This window comes from Coniosporium apollinis, assembly GCF_000281105.1.
Source record: "Coniosporium apollinis CBS 100218 chromosome Unknown supercont1.10, whole genome shotgun sequence".
NCBI lineage: Eukaryota > Fungi > Ascomycota > Dothideomycetes > Coniosporium > Coniosporium apollinis.
The window spans coordinates 611,459-629,441 of record NW_006913272.1 but is presented as its reverse complement, the minus strand read 5'-3'; the positions used below and the strand labels follow the sequence as shown (position 1 = coordinate 629,441).

The 17,983-nt window shown below is 48.3% G+C and overlaps 3 protein-coding genes across 3 annotated transcripts; all 3 read right to left on the bottom strand.

Moving 5' to 3' along the window:
* Nucleotides 1–4,194: 4,194 nt before the first annotated feature.
* W97_02792 (uncharacterized protein) lies at nt 4,195–5,658 on the bottom strand (the record flags this gene model as incomplete). Its single annotated transcript, XM_007780691.1, has 1 exon — nt 4,195–5,658. The coding sequence occupies one exon, from the start codon at nt 5,656–5,658 to the stop codon at nt 4,195–4,197; it is 1,464 nt and encodes a 487-aa protein (XP_007778881.1).
* Nucleotides 5,659–7,414: 1,756 nt separating this feature from the next.
* W97_02791 (uncharacterized protein) lies at nt 7,415–9,177 on the bottom strand (the record flags this gene model as incomplete). Its single annotated transcript, XM_007780690.1, has 6 exons — nt 7,415–7,420; nt 7,472–7,651; nt 7,703–8,040; nt 8,107–8,335; nt 8,389–8,514; nt 8,908–9,177. The coding sequence occupies 6 exons, from the start codon at nt 9,175–9,177 to the stop codon at nt 7,415–7,417; spliced, it is 1,149 nt and encodes a 382-aa protein (XP_007778880.1).
* A 6,149-nt stretch (nt 9,178–15,326) lies between these two features.
* Nucleotides 15,327–17,657, bottom strand: W97_02790 (uncharacterized protein; the record flags this gene model as incomplete). The annotated part of the gene is made up of 1 exon (XM_007780689.1): nt 15,327–17,657. The coding sequence occupies one exon, from the start codon at nt 17,655–17,657 to the stop codon at nt 15,327–15,329; it is 2,331 nt and encodes a 776-aa protein (XP_007778879.1).
* Nucleotides 17,658–17,983: the final 326 nt, after the last annotated feature.

Genomic DNA, 17,983 nt, shown 5'->3' with positions numbered 1-17,983 from the left:
AGCTACTTTTATAGTTTAAACTTAATACTTCTTAGTATTTAGATCCTCTATTATTCTAGAATTATATACTAAGTTATATACTCTACTTATAGAGTCTTCTTTCTATTTTTCTTACTATATCTTCTAAATCTCGTGCAATATCTTATATATTAACTAATTAATTAAGTTTCTACTATAGTAGTGTAGGAGGTTTATTATATAAGAGTTAGTATAGATTAAGTATACGAAGCCTTAAGGGTCTTTAAATAATTAACTACTAGTTATATTATAGTATTAAGTAGGATTATACTTATTCTATATACCACGTAGCCTTATTAATCTACTACTATAATAATATTACTATCTTAATAGTTCTACCTTAATATCTTGCCTCTATAGATATATATAACCTACTCGCCTAAGTTTATACTCAAATCACTTACCTCTAATACTATCTTAAGCCTTTCTATATTGTAACACTTAGCTTTATAAGAGTATTCTATAGCTACTAGCTTTTTTTTTACTAAGTAGGTTCGAAAAACATTGTTTTTAATATATAGTATATAGTGCTAGTTGTTAAACTTATAGATCGCTTGCATAGTAGTTCTTATAAGAATTATTTATCTACTTTTAAGGCTAATAAACCTCTTACTAAGATATTGAAAGCTATTTAGAGCTTTCGAAGTATTCGAAACTTGAATTAGGCTTGATTTAATACATAGAGAGTATAGTAGTACTAAAAAGAAAGGGTGGTAATAGAGGTAATTAGAAAGTAAGGTCCTTAGTAGTAGCGTTTTTTTTTCCTGACGACGTCGTGGAGTGTCCCGCCCTGTAGGAAGTTACGTTAGTCTTTAGAGGGGTTAGGTCGCGGAAAAGCGGGGTATTACGCCACGCTATTAGGATTATTAGGCTATTCTCTACGTTGTTATCATGCCACTTAAGTAAGATATGCACGGTACCGGTCTACCCCTCCTGCATCTCAGCTGAGGTTACACCACTTCTGAAAAACCTTCAGCTCTTGATCATTCAGCAGGCAGAACGGAGACATGACGCTATCGTGAGATCATAAAACTTGGAATGCGCGTGATTCTCCTCCACATCAGACGTATAGCTACAGGGCACATCTTAGGAGGATTGTTTTCACAACAGTTCAATTTCAAGCATGTCGTTTGGCATCGGTGGTGGGATTGCGTCCATTCTGCAACTCTGTTTTGTCACATATCGCAGATGCAGAGATGGGCCTACTGAAATCCAGGAAACCGCTCATCAGGTTCAAGGCTTAGGCATTGTTCTTCGTCGACTCGAAAGAACGGCTGCGAGTGCGGAGTCAACACTAGCACAGCCTGATGTGCAAAATGAGCTACAGACCCTCATAAGGAACTGCAGGAGGCCCCTCCAAAGATTGTTTAGGATAGTATTGCAACGTCAAAAGCTAACCATCTGGGATCGGATTCGTGTTGATGCCGACGAACTGCAAAGGATTCGTAGCTCCCTCCACTTACACCAAACGAATATCGACATGTTCCTTAGAGCCCTTCCCACACGAACGATTGAGCGCATCGCTGGTGTTCCAGTCCGGATCGATGTTATACACGCACAGCTGGAGAGTCTTATAGAGGCTGTTTTCTCCCAAACATCAAATCAAGTCTACGGCCAGTCTGATGCTAGGATTCCAATCCAAGCAGCTGCCGAAGGCCTCAGGTCGTCAGTAGTTCAAAACATTGAGTATTCGCAATCTGAGGATGATGGTGAATGCCCCATAGTAACGCAGAAGGGTTGATACTGATCTTATCCCAACCTAGATTTTCAGCGCGCCCAAGAACTGTACAGTGACAGTCAATTACTTCATGCCGCTGCTGCAGAATCACTTCAAGATGCTCGTCAAAGCTCTACAGGGATATCGTTAAACAACTCAGTCGAGGACAGACCCGTGGATGAAGTTGACGACCGGGCCTGGACCATGTATCAATTCGAAAGCACCCAATTGGAAGAGGTCCGCGAAAATGAAGAGCACCAGAGGATGCACCAAGAGATAAATGCGCTCGAAGATGCCAGTTCTCATATTCATGAGCTTGAATTGAAGATTGACAGGGTCCAAGGGGAGAAGAGACAGCTCGAGGAGGATTTAAGAGGCATGGAATCCATATATGGAGTGACTCGAAGGAGGCTTGAAAGAGAATTAGTGGAAGCAAGAGGCACAACAGCTGAGTTCCAAGCAGCCCTTGAACATGCAAACCCGTCATCCACTGCCGCAGCGGACACAAGGGTTGAGAACCTCTTGGTTCAATCAAGGGTCCCTGATATGGTAAACGGTGGTTGGCGTTGCTACAGGTTACCGTCCTCCTCCAGATCCGACCGGGACCAGCTCGTCTTCATCGACGTGCTCTGTTCCCTGGACCGGCGCCGTGTGTTCCGCAGACCACCAATACTTGAAGGATCCGAACATCAAAAAGTTCTTCCTCTGCCAGAAAGTTGGAAGCGCATTGAATCGAACGCAGGCCGAGTCTTTTATCGGCATTCTCCGAGTGGATACTGCATGTATCAGCATCCAAAGAAAAGCTCACGAGTCGATTATCGCACGGGGCAACCGCGAATTCCATCCGAGGCGGATTTGGGCCCCTACAGGAGCGTGTTGTTCGGCAAATGGATTCTCGATGACATAAACGCCGCCTGTCAGTTATCTCGCACCCTCTTCCGCGAAGTGCGGTCTACAAGTACCGCTGAACACGAGCCAAGATCGGCATCTGCCGCCAAGGAGCCGTCAAAGTTCACGGGTCTTCAACCGTGGACCGGTTCGGATGCAGTCTCTTTGGAGTGTGACGTGGGGGAGCTTCAAAATAGATTCATCGAGCACCGATGGCGTGGCTCCTGGCTGTACAAAAGCGTCCACGAGCCTGTGTGCCTTATTCCACATGAGTTGGGAAAGACCTGTACAAATTGTACGTCCAAACTTGAATCACATCCGTCCAATTGTTACTTCCGAGAGTGGTCTTCCGCTCCCGTTCAGTCCGAAGCAGCGTCTTCAGCTCCAACTATCTGAATTGGACGGCTTTCCAGCAACTGAGAACTATGACACAGTAGGTATATAGACTGCTCATGTGCTCATAGTTCGTTTTGTTGATATCGACTTTCTGGAAAATCCCTTTTTCGAAAACTTTGAGAGAACTCCGACTGTCTATCCATTATCGCTCATGTCAAGCTACCCAATTTGTCTCTATTGATTCACAAACTTCGTCGAATAATACCTGGTTGACCGTTAGCACGAGAAGAACCCACTTCGTCTTAAGTCGATCTTTAAGTGGAGTTATGTGAAAGCCTTTCGCATGTTCAAGAAGGATAACATACAGCGCTTGGTCGTTTACTTTCATCGTTGATGGCAGATGAGAAGCACTCCACCGCGACTGTAGCGTAAGATACTGTTAGTAACCGCTTTATTACTCCGCTTTCTCAAGTGATCTAGGCCGCTTGACTGATCTGCTAAAACGGGTGATGTTCCCAGCCTTATCTGAGGTTAATTAACCTTTAGCTCCCCTGGATAATGCTGTATTGCTTGTGGCACTCAAAGTTGCTTTAATAAAACAATTATTAGTTAGCTAAACCAAGCTCCGAAAATCAGATAGTACTATAGAGAGAAAACTAGGCTTTATATAGAATATAGTAGTATAATAGTTTTACTTTCTTTAATTATTATATATAGTAATTAATACGTAAGGTTTATATTACTATATACTACAGTAGTAAACTAAAATACTAAAGCGTGGTAGTTAATCGATTATAGTTAGAATTGCGATCTCTAGTAGTAATAGTGGCCCGGCTAGTAGTGCAGCCCGGCTAGTAGTAAGATATATTATAGAGTGTCGCGGGATCGGGCGCAGATGCAGGGGAGGAATAGGGCGGGGAAGGGAGAGATAAGATCCAGCGCGGGGTAATGTAATTAATAGCTTCTAATTATGCGGGTTATAGCGTTGATAGCATTTGCATTTGCTTAGCGTTCGAGGGTTTTGCTTGGGAGGGCATAGAGCATAGTAGCGTGGTAGCATGACAGCGGGAGGAAGGGAGAATAGATGTAATAATGGCGATGTTTGTATTTTGCGTACATGCGTGTGGGCTTTCTGGTTTCTTGCTGGATGGAGTGTGGCATGGGAGACTTCCCCACTCAGTCCACTGCGCTTGTAGCAAAGACCTTGGAAGAAAGACGGCCCCCCTCACACTATCTTACGCTGCTCGCGCGGCTTCAATAATGACATCTGCCGCCTTCTCGCTGATCATATATATCGCAGTCGCGAGGAATAGGCCTGGGATTTCGGGGAAAACGGAGGCATCCACGACTCGCAAACCATCCGTGCCGCGGACTCGGAAACGGGAGTCGAGCACGGCGTTGGGATCATCATCGGTCCCAATAGGACACGTACAGGATGCGTGATGGCCCCAGGACTGACTCGTGATGAACTGTTCGATCTGCTCCTTCGTGTTCACATCGGGTCCCGGGAAGACCTCAACAAACGGCGCAGTGGTGGTGGTGGTGTTTTCCGCTTGATCCTGCCGAAATATCTCACGCGCAAAGTTGAAGCCCTCGTACATAGCCTGTAAATCTTTCTGGTCGGCGTCATCGTCGACGGTGCCCGCGTCGAAATAGTTGAAGTTGATGTCCGGCACATCCCGCGGATCCGCAGACCGGAGCCTGACGGTTCCTCCGCGGTTGCGCGTGTGCGCCTTTAGGACCTGCCACGTGAAGAAACTGTTGTTGCCGGGCTGGTACAAAGAGAAGCCGGGGAAGTACCCGCTGAACCAAAGACCGGAGTTAAAAAGGATGAGATCGACGTCGCCTTCGGCAACAGAAGATCTCATGGTCACGGCGAGGCCTCCGGCTGTGGTGGTGTAGAATCCTTGCCCCTGTTCGTACTGCTCGAGGCAAGGATCTGGCAGGCTCTGCAGGAGGGTGCACTGGCGGCTGATGTTGTAAGCTTGGGTACTTTCTCCGATGATGCTGATTTCATAGCGGTCCTGGAGATTCGTGCCTACACCGGGAAGATCAACCAATACTGGGATCCCAAGATTGTTAAGTTCTTCTGCTGGACCGATTCCGCTTAGTTTGAGAAGCTGCGGACTGTTGAACGCGCCCGCAGAGATGATTACTTCTCGAATAGCATTAACGCTACCAGGGATTCCAGCAATCGTTAAATTTGACCGAGGATCAGCTCTGTACAGGCTCTGCCCCTCGAGAAACTCCACTCCAGTTGCTCTTGGTTTGGTGCCATCATCTGCAAATAGTATCCGGGTTGCTAGAGTGTTCGTTCGTATATCTAGATGATACTTTCGCGAACTGTTAGGATGGGCCGCACCCGCCGTGTCAACGACAAATTGACGAGGGCTACTCCGCTTGTTGTCATATGTCGCGAGGGGCATTGAATAAATATCCGTAGCGGAATCACGGTTGGTAGAATCGTTGTTGATGTCAGGATTCAAGAGCGCAAGGAAGTCGCCGAGACTGGTAATCAGTTTTCCGGCCGCTTTGCCCAGCGTAATTGCTGCAGCAATGCCCTGCGATAGATAATTCTGATCCCCAAGGAGGGTAGCGGTAGAAGCGGTTGATACGCCAAGCCATCCATCGAAGCCATGGCCAGCTGTACCTTCGGGAAGATACTCGTTGCGCTCCAGGCGTTCGAAATACCGTCGCATGGAGTCAGCAGACCAAGAAGGGTCTTCGGTGATATTGGCAATGTAGTTCCAACCACTTTGATGAGGATAAATTGTGACCAGTATATTGTGTGCTGCGCATCCGCCAAGGGTTCCTGCACGTGGATACAGGACACCCAATGGAGTGGAGCCGTCAGGAGGATTCAGGCCAACGAACCTTTGCCCCTCAGGCGTCTGCCAAACAGTCCTGTAGTTTTCAATCTGCCGGCTATCATCCGCATAATGGCGAACGAAATAATCCCAGCGCATTTCTTCAACTTCAGCTGCGAGGTTGACTGCACCGGGGATTTGTTCTTGAAGCAGAGCTCCTTGATCGGATCCCGCTTCGATCAACAGGACGCTGTAGCCACTTCTTGCGAGCCTCGCAGCCAGCGGACCACCACCGGCGCCAGATCCTACCACAATGTACTCGTATTCTTGAAGGATCGAAAACTGAGTATCGCTCGTAGACACTGTGAGATTGGGTCCCCATCTTTGAGACCGCACGACTGTGGATCTAGGCTGAATAAGCTTATATCAGGATTCTTTGCGGCCTGAAACTGACAGAAACTGACAGATGAACGCAAGCAGAATGACGAACTTCGAAAAACGTAGCAGAAGAAACCGAGTAGTAAGCATAATTAATAGGACTTTGCTAAGTTTGACGATTCGGTGGAGGTACAAGCGGTAGAAGAAATTAAGCAAGCGTTTTTACCCTGATGAAGTCTGAATAGGGGAGTTTAAAGGACGAATGTTTTGGAGGCCGGAACTATATACCGTACAAAACTGCCTCACTTGGGTCTCAATGATGTACGGCATCGGCATGGGTTGATTGAGTAAGCTTGCGTAATGCAGACGCCCAAATCCTAGCGGCTTCGGTGTAGCTGTGGATGAGATAGTAGGCAGCAACCGCTCGACAATGGGGGCTATTTAGAGCGGCTTATCCAGCCAGGTTTTTCCATTTGACGTGGTGCATGCCTGAAGAGTTCAGGTGCTTCTAGCCTGCTGTTTTCAGGCCAGCAATGGGGGCGGGAAGTAGTGTGGACCGTGTGTGGCCCGCCGTTTGCGCCATGATGAGCAGCTGTACTATGGTCAGCACCAGCAGATAGCGGCATTGTTGTTTAGCGGCAGAACTTGTTAGTTGCCGAAGGATCAGTCTGTTGGTGGCTGAAGGATTAGATTTAGGATCAAGGCGTGGGGGTGTGACCGGCCGCAGCACGGCTTCGCCCATCCACATCGATCCGTCAGCCGCACCACTTATGCGCTCTCCGGCGTGGCTTTTCGGTCGAAACATCCTCTATCCTCTCTCTACTGTTCTTTAGTGCTACTATTCTAAGAACACTAGTCGAATAGCGGGCAGTAGCGGTTGTGAGCAGACGATCTATGCATAAGCGCTGCCTGAACGGCTTGCCGGCATTGAGCTTTCCCCCCACTACCGCCTTTATCAAGAAGGTCTCACGAGATTGATAAACGAACACCCAGTCCTATGCCGATGTAGTTGTTGCAACTTGCAAGCTATAAATGTGTACTACATAGCCCTCTAGGTGCCAAGGCACTTGAGGCATCAAACTAGCTACAGGTCAAACCGTAATAGAAACGAAAAGTGGCAAGGACAACACAGCATGAGCCGATCCTAGATGAGTGTGTCAGACCAGTGTGGCCCCTCTGGATGAAAACCCAAACGCCAAAAAGCCCGCAGGGAACAGTCTGCTCGTGTGGTCGGCCGAATGAATACGGCGAGAGTATTTTGATTCCATTATCACTCCTGCGATCGATTAGCCGTCTGTCTTAGCCTATCGGGTCAATGGCTACTTACGGAACATTCACAGAACCATGGTGTCGGGCCTACACCCGGAGAGAACGGGATATGCGTCGTGCACCGACCGTCGCCGCCGCACCCAGCGTGGGACTTCTCCTGGCTGATGAAGCCCTGTGGTTTGCACGGCGGGGGCGGGTTAGTGGGTGGAGGCGGGCTGGCGGGTGGAGACGGCGGCTTCTGTGATCGATTAGTCGTCTACCTCGTCCCATTGGGAACGCGGCTACTTACAGGGCACTCGCACCTGAATCGCGGGGCCCAGAGGCTACCAAGAGGGACAGAGTATAGCGTGCACGTCCCGCCGGTGCCGTCGCACTCAAATTGGCACTTCTCGAGGCTCTCCAGGTCGTTCTTGTCTTCGCACGGCCGGGGCGATGGGTTCTGGTTCTGTTCCTTTGGGGGTCCACCCGGTGCGCCCGGGACTTTGGTGTAGTCCACCCCGTTCCAGAGCACCTTCCTACCCTCACTTATCCTTGGATAAGCCGCGTCGTACAGCGTTTTGCGGAACCCTTTCACCTCCACTCCCGTGCCTAGAAAATAGGCGGCTAGACCAGATACCGTTGCAGCAGCTATGGAAGGTGTGTCTCAGCACCGTTCTATAGCCCTAGATGTTCAAGGAACTGGGAAGCACTTACCGTAGGAAGTTCCTGCTACGCCTTTCTCATAGTCACCTCCATTATCTCCTTTTCCCTTTTCGCTGGCACACACACTATCTGTAGCCACTCCGGATATCTTTATGTAGTCCGCGGTCTGAAATTTGCCCTTATATCTATCCGCACCTGCGTCTCCGATCACGCCTACGACAACTATAAGTTCCTCGAACTTGGGTCCAAGAACCGCCGGTGGTGTTTTAATCTCGACTCCCTATTTTAGTTAGCGGAAGATGCACAATCAAATGGGTTAGTGCGAATAGATACCTCGTCATTATTGCCAGCTGGCGTGACCAAAACTACATTTTTCAAATCAAGCAACTCCTGAATGACTATTTCAAAGGACTCCTTCATAGCCTCGTCGTAGAGTTCGTTCTCGAAATATTTTATCCTCTAGGACGTATCAACGACGGCCTTACCGTTCGGGTAATAGTTTTTTCTCGACGTGGCTGTGAACTTTGATAAGTCCTTCCAGCACGTACTCGTTAAGACTATTTCCATCGTCATCTGTGTCTCCGACTATTACTATGGTCGCCTTCCTAGCGACTCCTGTCTAGGCGCCCGTTATCCTTCCAACTACGCAAGTGCCGTGCCATGTGTCCTTGTCGCCATCTCTATGACCCGGGGCTGGTTCCGGCCCAGACCAGAGCCACTCTTCAATCTTAACGTTTTTAAGATCCTGGACTTCTTAGCAAATGCGGTAGTTCTCGAGGGGCTTGGTAGAGCGAGTAGATTGCTGAGCTTGAAAGTATGCATGAGAAGGACATAGTTTCCCGTATCACTCACCTCTGTGGAAGTGTCTGCGCCACTATCAATGACATAAACCACGACACCTTCCCCATCGGAGTCATGGCGGTAGCGATAGCTAGGAACCTTGTCGAGACGCACGCCCAGTGGGTTCTCGTCGTTTTTTGGCTGCGAGACGTACTTCATAGAGTCCCATTCGGCGGGATCCCATGTAATGTGATCGGCTGTGGGGCCTGGGCTGTTGGCTTGAGGTTCGCGTGATCCGATGCCTTCCGGTAGGCGTGGAGCATCGACTGCCCGCTTGCCCATATCGCTGGAGGATTGCCGGATTTGCGGTGGCAAACTAGGACTAGGGTGAACCGAGGTAACATCTTGCCACGTCCTAAGCTAAAGAGACATCAGCATATCTAGGAGGAACCGAAACATACAAGATTCTGGTTCTCTTTTCCGAACTAATCAGCTGCAGAAAGCTCAAGATCCACTAACCAGAAGAATACATGTTTTGAATTCTTTACGGTGGAAACATCTTTGTTAAGATTTCTGAGGCCCTAGTCAACTATACCGCGGCCTTTGTTGTTCTCCATGTCTTTGGCACAAAGCTATATTTCTTGGGTTCAGCGGTAGCCAGACTTGCAAGCAGCGCTATAGTTAGGAGTTTAAGATAATACATCTTGCTAGCAGATAATACAAGGGAGGATTCTAGCACATATATATATATATATCTTAGACGCTGTTTTTCGTAGGAGGGTCTCCAGGGAGACATCTTTGGCCCACCAGAAAGGGAGGGGGATATCTTTGGATAATTATTTGGTAGCAGACGAGGGCTTGGTCAAGACACTATTATCGAAAGCCGCAAGCAAGAAGAGAAGAGAGCGATAAAGAACTCAACAATTACTAGAATAGAAAATAAGGTGGGAGCAGCATTCTACTTGTATGTTAACGGACTTATCCTGTGCTATATGGATGTAACAATCCACCATGGACCACGGTGGCTGAGGCGGCTATAGAAGGAAAGTTATACTACATTAAGCGCAGGAAGAAGACTAACTATGCCGTATTAAGTGCTAGGAGAAGATCAGCTACGCCGCACTTTAGCTAATACTCTTCGCCACCTACTCCTTAGCCCACGGCGCGTCGAGCTTTGATATCCTTTGCCAGCACCTGTTTTGTAACGTCTCCGTTTCAAATGCCGCCGTAAGAGGCGAAGCGGAAAGTCTAGCGATTCCTTGCAATCTAATAAAAGCCCGCTCTTAGGCATACTGTACGGGTATTTAGCGAACCTCTTCGACAGTGCGGTGATCTGCAATAAGAGACAAAGGAAAATGATGCCGAGACGTAACAACCCTTACAAAGGGATTACCTAGGATAGACACCCTGGGTTTAAAGCGCCGCCAACTCGGTCTCGAGGTGAGAGGCGCGGTTACAATTTGTGATGACTAGCGCGTGGAGGGTTGAAAGGTCGTTTTCGATAACAAGACCGGAGCTATCTAAGGATGTGGCGGCTTTGGGGCGAGGGTATAAAGGCGGCTGGGCGATAGCAGAGGAATTCTGCGCTGGTTGGCTGGGCCGGGAAGGGGAGAGTCCGGCGACGACAGAGTCACTAATCCGGATAAGAGCGTTAAGGTTAATAAGGTCGGGGGCCTGCGGTGTTCTACATATCTTCTTAATGCGCTCGGAATCTTTAAAGACCTACCGCTAGTCAGCAGGGTAATTAATCCTTCTATTCCCTTACCGTGTACTTACCATAGACTGTTCCTAGACCCCTAAAATCTCCCGACTACCGGCCGGCACTAACGACGGGGCCAAGGATTGCGAAGGCGATTCATCGAACTTAACTAAGTCTCTAAAGCTGCCGATTGCGGGAAGCCGCCATTCTGCTTCGTTGCCTGTGGTGTTGCGCGCGAGTTCCTCTGCTGCGGCGATAGGCCTAGAATAGTCATCCGGCAGCTTCCTAGCTTCTGGCCTCAGCTGGGCGGGATCCAGGACGAGCGTCAGGCTGCTGAGCCGGAAGTGGAGAGTGGGGAATGGGACGAGTTGTCGTTGTCGGCACGGAAGGCTAACCGGAAGAAGGCACGATATGTGTCTAAACTGGAACGGTCTTTGAAGCGTGAGAGGAATAAGATACAAGAGATAGTAAGAATTGAGTGACCATCGGCGTTATAGAAGAATGATATGGCTGGTGACTACAAGGCCCCTAAGGATCGCGATGTATTCAAAGAGGCACTAAAAGAATTGCGCTGGGAGTAGGTACTCAGAGATATACCGAAGCCACTCGCCTAACTAACTGTTCCGAAAGCAAATGAGATAAAGGTGTGGTTATGTCTAGGAGGCGAATTGCTCTAGAGGCTAGTGACAGCAGAGGCTCTTACGTCGCTGCGTAACCTGATCGAACAGGATGCTCATGCGCATGATGAGACAAGCCGACAGCGCCTACAGTAGTTCGCTAAAGCCGCCCAAATATCCTTTGCCGAGTGTGCCCTCCTTCAGAATGAAAATTAACTCTTGTTCAAACAGAACGACGAAGCCAAACGTCGCAAATCAACCAAGTCAACGGTAGTAGGGAAGGCGATAGTGATAAGCTACGAGGATATTAAGGAGGCACGACGGAACCGTGCTGCGAAAGAAGTTGCTAAAGAAGTCGCGGCGGCTCCAGGGAAACGTGGTCGGAAGCGTAAAAGCTCTGTACCAGCTGGAAGGAAGGCCGAAAAGGTACGGAGGAGCGAAGTGGAGGTTGTCGAGGAAGAGATTGCAGCAGGCGGGATGGAGAATCACTGCTCCGTGCTATAGATCTGATATTCTCCTCCCTTATCGCATATTGATCGAGTTGGAGTTCGGCGCTCCTATAGGGTGGTCAAACTCAATTTTCACCTCGCTCATCCTCCCTCTCCCTATCTGTGGCCTCCTATACTTGAATCGAGACACATAGGATTTACCTGTCGCATTGCTTCGGCCCTTGCAGCTAAATCGGGGTAAATATTTTGGAGTCCGCGGTGATTGTTGTAGTAGGATTGGTGATTGATTTCGCAGATATCATCGGCGTTTCCTTTATGGTTTTCGCAATATTCTCGGTTGCATAGAAGGCATGCTCGCGTTGAACCAGATGACCTGATATCGCCATGCTTTGGAGGACGGCGTTGGCGCATCTGCTCGCAAACAAAGCAGGGAGACGCCATGCGCTGCTCGGTTGCCATTATTGGGTTGCAGTTCGGTGTTGCGCCTCGATTGACGAGGGCTGTGAAAGTGGGAAGCTCGAAGGTGAACAGCAATTAGAGCTGAAGAAGCCCAGCTATGCCCGCATACGCTTGCGGAGAAATAATAGTCTCATGAGTTGAATGACTAATCCATACCCCGCATCGATCCAGCTAATAGTGCAAACCAACAGAACGCAGCAGAATGGGCTCCCGCAATAAAATTAAAGGGAGAATGACTCTTTTCGAAGCAGAAAAGAGTATGCTAGTCTGGGGGTGGCCTTTCCGGATATTCTAAGCATTGTAACCTGCCATATAGTGCTTGCCCTTAATTGGGTTCCATAACGGTAAGGCTCTGTCAAAGTCATGGCAGTGGGAGCTCTAGCTTGATTCTCTGAAAGCATTCTGCTGACAGCACTTCGTCAGATCACATCGAAACTTCGCTCTGATAGCGAATACCTCTCGATCCCCCCGACGCAGAAGAAACCTTTCCCGGTCCAACTTCGTTGCAAAACGCCCCAGACTCGATCCATCGGAACATGCGAATTATCAATCCAACCGTATTACGACTGTTCTCATACCTTAAGATCGATTCGCACTACGAAGTGCCTTTTTATACACTGAAGGAAGTGGATCGTTTTGGCTGCCAGCTTATGCTGCATCTCAAGAATTCCATGATACAATTCCTCTTCAGACATAAAATACGAATCTTCGTGGAGCGTAATGCACTATGCAGTTAGACACGTTCTACTGCGACCGATGCAGGGCGCTTTCGTACAACGAGCTCATGTCAGATTCTGAGCATGAGAGGTATCACCTGTACCACGATTCCTGGAAGTCGCTTGAGGAATCAGCAGAAGCTGGTTGCGAGTTATGCGGATTCTTTAGAGCTACAACGAAAGACCGTAACTCTCCTGATTCCGATGGACCAGTCGCACTACACATTTCATCACCTTCATCCTTCGAGGACCTCATGACCTTCGACGACGGTCCGCCTCGACTCGGGATATTTACTACCGACACTCAGCAAGGCGAATGCCTTGCACAACAACGCTTTGGCCTCTTTTTGAAGTCAGGTATTGTTTCTTGTATCCGGCACCGTCCCAAAAGCTTGTGCCGAACACCTAAAGCACCGCCAGACTCGGTGGCTTCAGAGATCTCAGGCCGCGACATCGAGCAAGACCGTGGATCAGCGGCAGCCCTTGCAAAGATCCAACATTGGATACGAGAATGTAAATCGGAACACAAGTCCTGCCGTGGCCGCAATGTTTCGTCTCTTCCCACTCGAGTAGTTGACGTGCGTCCCTCCGACAAGCTGCAAGATATCAACTTGATTGAGAGCAAGGATAAAGCGGCAAAGTACGTGACATCAAGCCATTGTTAGGGCAGACCACCGAAGAATGCCGAGATGGGGTGAGGGATTCTCCTATAAATCATATCTAGCCCTTGTGGCATCTTTCTGCCATTTATTCCAGCGAAGGCCAGCGAAAGATTCCGAAAGTTTGCTGAATCATAACTGGTTAGTTTTACAGATTGTTCAAGTGTAATTTGTCGAACTTTCAGGCTCTACTCAGAGGATTTCAACTGTCCACGCTTCCTCCTCTATATAGAGATACTGTCGAAATCACCCGAAAACTCAACATAAGGTGCGCAGTCGACAATGGGCACGGTAGCCCGAACATTCCGGATTCGTCGCTGACTACGATTAGCTACCTATGGATAGATTCTCTCTGCATTATTCAAGATAGCGTCGCTGACTGGGAAAACGAATGTCCCGAAATGAGTAACATTTATAGCAATAGCTACCTGACAATATGCGCCACTTCCTGTAAGGACAGCCTCGAAGAATTTCTTAAGTCAAAGCTTGAAAATATGCCTCTGCAGCGTCAGCTTTGCAGGGTACTATACTATCCTACTATTTCTGTGTTTGTTTGACCGGCGGCTCAACGATTAGATGTTCGACTACACAAAAGAGGTTAGGTGTTCTAGGAATTTATCCTCTCGCCCCGTATCCTGCAATTCACTTCTACTCAGATGGCTTTCGAATGCGACGAACACTCTGTCGTTGAAGGCGGTCAATATAACGATCCCATGCTTTTACCTGCATTCTCCAACAAGCGACTGCTTTACAATGCTTCCCACATTTCTGAGGATTCAAAACCGTATCAACGGTGGCTTGAACTTGTTGAGGAGTATTCTTCGAAGAAGTTAACATACGACACGGATAAGCTCCCAGCCTTGGCTAGTCTTGCTAAGGTTTTGCAATTGCAAACGAAAGATGAGTATGTTGCTGGCATGTGGAAAGCAGATTTGTGGGCTAGCTTACTGTAGAGAGTGGAAGCTAAGGAAACCCATAGCCGATCTTCAGGGTATATCGCACCTACATGGAGCTGGGCCTCCGTTAGTGGCTCGATAATGTACTCTGCTATCGACAGGCGTCCGTATCTCAGACTGAACGTCCTCCGTGCTGAGGCTCAGTTATCCGGCTTTAATCCCTTCGGTCAAGTCTCAGACGGTCAGTTAGTCATTTCCGGGCCTTTCAAGTCAGTCAATACTAGCGAACTGTCGAAGTGCAAGTTTGAGTTTGGGAGGTATAATCTTGAGTGGAGCGGACCAGGTTACGATAGGTTTCGGTTTGACAGTGGTGAATCTCCAGGTGGCGAAAAGTTCTCATGCTTGGATTGTGTGGTGAAAGATAGAGTTGTTGAAAGGCGGATGGTAGCTGAGAGCATTGGTGGCGATCCTCATGGTCTCCTGCTAGAGAAAGTGGAAGAAACTAGAGACGTCTTTAGACGTATCGGTGTTTTTGAGGTTAACCTCGAGGGTCTACACTAGTTTGAAGATTTCTGCGAAACAACATTGACAATAAAATAAACTCTCCGCGTCACAGTCTTAGGGGCACAACTTTGCTCGGATACCTTGCATAACTACAGTCGCTTGCAAAATGCAGGCCTGTTTTCGCGACGAACTGATGTTTTTTAGCATAATGCAATTCTCTCGCATTCTTAGCTGGAGATAAAGTTATGCGTCCCTAGGACGACATCGCAAAGGTAGCTTTTCTGAAGCTATTATAGCTTAAGCTAATCTAGCTTGTAATAAGATATTCGTATAGGGCGGAACATTCTGTCACTAATATCTAAACCTAAGCTATTAATATTAGATTCACTACTATAGATTAGATAAAATTAGTAATAGAAGATCTTTATACTATACGAACTTAGTGGAATTACTGAGATGCAACTAGTAGTGGAGTTTACTAGTGTTAAACACTCATCTGATTACAAAATATTCGGATACCCTCTTCCCTGCCTCTATCTCCCGGAAGACCACGCCATCCATCATGCTATGCACATAGCAAGTCCCTTTCATTGTCCAGATTGGCAGCTCTTCTTCCTCTTCTTCTTCCTCTTCCTTCTTCTCCGCTTCCTTTGCATCCTTATCCCGAATATCCTCTTCCCGTACAACCACCTTTTCTGGTACCACTGCCTCTTTCGGCACCACCACCTCTTCCGGTATTACACCCTCTTCCTTTACCTCTTCTTTCTCTTTGTCTTTGGTTACGGCACATCTGTCGGCTTCTCTCAATACAAACGGCACGCTGCCGCCCCGCAAAACGACAATTGTATCACCCACCTCCGCAGCCTGAGGCACCATGCAATAATACCCTCTCTCAGTAGTCGCAAACCGCATCCCAAACGTCGTTCGATGTAGCATAATCTTGAATTTCTCCATATTTGCGTCTAAGCTTGAGGCCCAATAGCCGAACTCGATATGCCTAGCAAAGGCGAGGTAGCACATGTCGTATTGCCAGTAGCGCCCGTCATCACCAACCTCGGAGAAGCGCCACGTAGGATATCTTTTGTCTGTCAGGAGCGTGCGCCAGTAGGCGCGAAGGGCAGTTTCCTGCGATGTCTTAGACATCAAGGACACTTGACGGATGCTATTAGGCTCCCAAGCACGGACTTGGTCCATCCAGCTGTCATCGTCATAAGCGGAGAGTGGAATGAAATCCGATATGGAAGCGATGACATCGAGGCGCGCCCCTTCGCCGATGAAGAGTTCTGGGTCGAGGCGCCAGGGATTGGGGAACATGTAGACGAAGGAGAAGTTTGTACGACCATCAGCGAAATACAAATCGCGCTCGCTTTCATCGTCGGATACGACCCAGGATTGCCAGCCTCGACTATCGCTGCGGCTCCAGTCGGGACACCAGGACGGAAGCTTTAGTTTTGCACTTTCGGGAGTGGGTGCGTAGCCACGGTGATGCCGGCAAATGATATTGAGGTTCTCGTTGTGCCAGGCATGTTGGCGGGTGACATCCATGTAGACTTCTCGAGTTGAAAGATTGTAATCGGCATAGATGCGGACGCCCCGCTCAACCAAACCAATGAAAGCGAAGATCTTGTCTCTGGGGTCAGAACACTTGAAGCACCCGAAGCGTATCAGATGATTAGGGAGCTGGTCGAGGCTAAGAGTGCGCTTGTGGATTTCGTTCCAGCCCATGTTGAGTTTTGTCGTCCAGAGATCAATTACCTTAAGTTGTTCTCGGATAGTACTTGGCAACTGAGAAAAAGGATTGTCGGACTCGCGCACGAATGACGAGGTCGAAGTCAGCAGGAGACTGATAGTCCGACCCATTACATCCCAGGACACTGCCTTTGTCCCACAGACAAAAATGCATTGCCGAGCCATGAGCACTTCCTGCACAATCCAGCTGCGAGTCCACCACGTCCGTTTCAACAGATGCCGAAGGGCCTCCTGGGCTGCTGTCTTTTTCCTTGTCCCGAGAGACTTGTCGAGGTCGAGCTTGTGGTACCTTTGGTCAACGTAGGTGTTCAACTTGTCCAGCTCTTGCGACCAGTTCACTAATGCATCGTACAACTCTTGAAACACATCAAACAGAAAGTCGCTGCTCTTAATCTTTCTTGGCCCCTTGTTCTGGTTCTGCGGCGGAGTCGATAGTGCCTTCCTAGTTTGATCAGCCACGAGCTCGGTTTTATTCCATTCGGCATACGTTCTCAATCCGTTATTACTCGGAGGCTCATGTTTGTCCTCTCCATTCCCTTCAAGCGATACCTCCTCCATAGACGCCTCCCCCAGCCACACAACCACCTTTTTCGCTAACGCATATATCCTCCCCATAATCATGACCTGCTGCGCCCGCTCTTCCACATTGCTCTGATCAATACATACTGCGTCAGCCCACAGCATTCTTGGCCGGTCCCTCAACCTCAGATGTTGCAACGCAGAGTACAGATTCACTGTAACCTGCAGCTCTCCCTCCTGTCCTGCTTTTCCCTCATTGCTAACCCTAATTGCCTTTCTCACTTTCGGATCCCCCCAAACATAACTTAAGGCTTCATAGACCGGAGGCTTCGGCAGCTCTTCACTTCCCTTGCTAGACCCAGTCCCCGCAAAAAAGCTCGTCCTGTCCATCTCCTTGCTCAATATGTCCTGTCTTATCACAAACGAGATTGGAGCGTCAATGTCCTCGCTCGGAAGCAGCTTCAGGAGCCGAATTTGCGATATGTTATTCTGTAGCCACCGTCTATCTCCGGTCGCAAGCGGAAGGGGGGTATAGGTATAGGGGATAGGAGGCATCGTGGGTGGATGAGGCCGAGCCTAGAGAGCGAAAAGAAGAAGCTTGATATAACTTCGCGATAGGGTAAACGATATTGTTACTGAGCTAACTGACCCGCCTAGGGGGGTTAGTGGTAGTTGCAGGTTAGCTGAGGCTAAGAACTCAACTCCATTGTGCGTAAAACGATTCGGATAGCTTAGCGCCAAGTAATAACAGCTGCGCTTATAGTTTATCAATAACTGCAACTAGTTATTAGATCTATTACTCTCTACTATATTTTAAAGCTGTAATCTATAGAATTTAAATAGTCTACCTTTCTATAAGATAGATTTAGTTTAGGGAATTC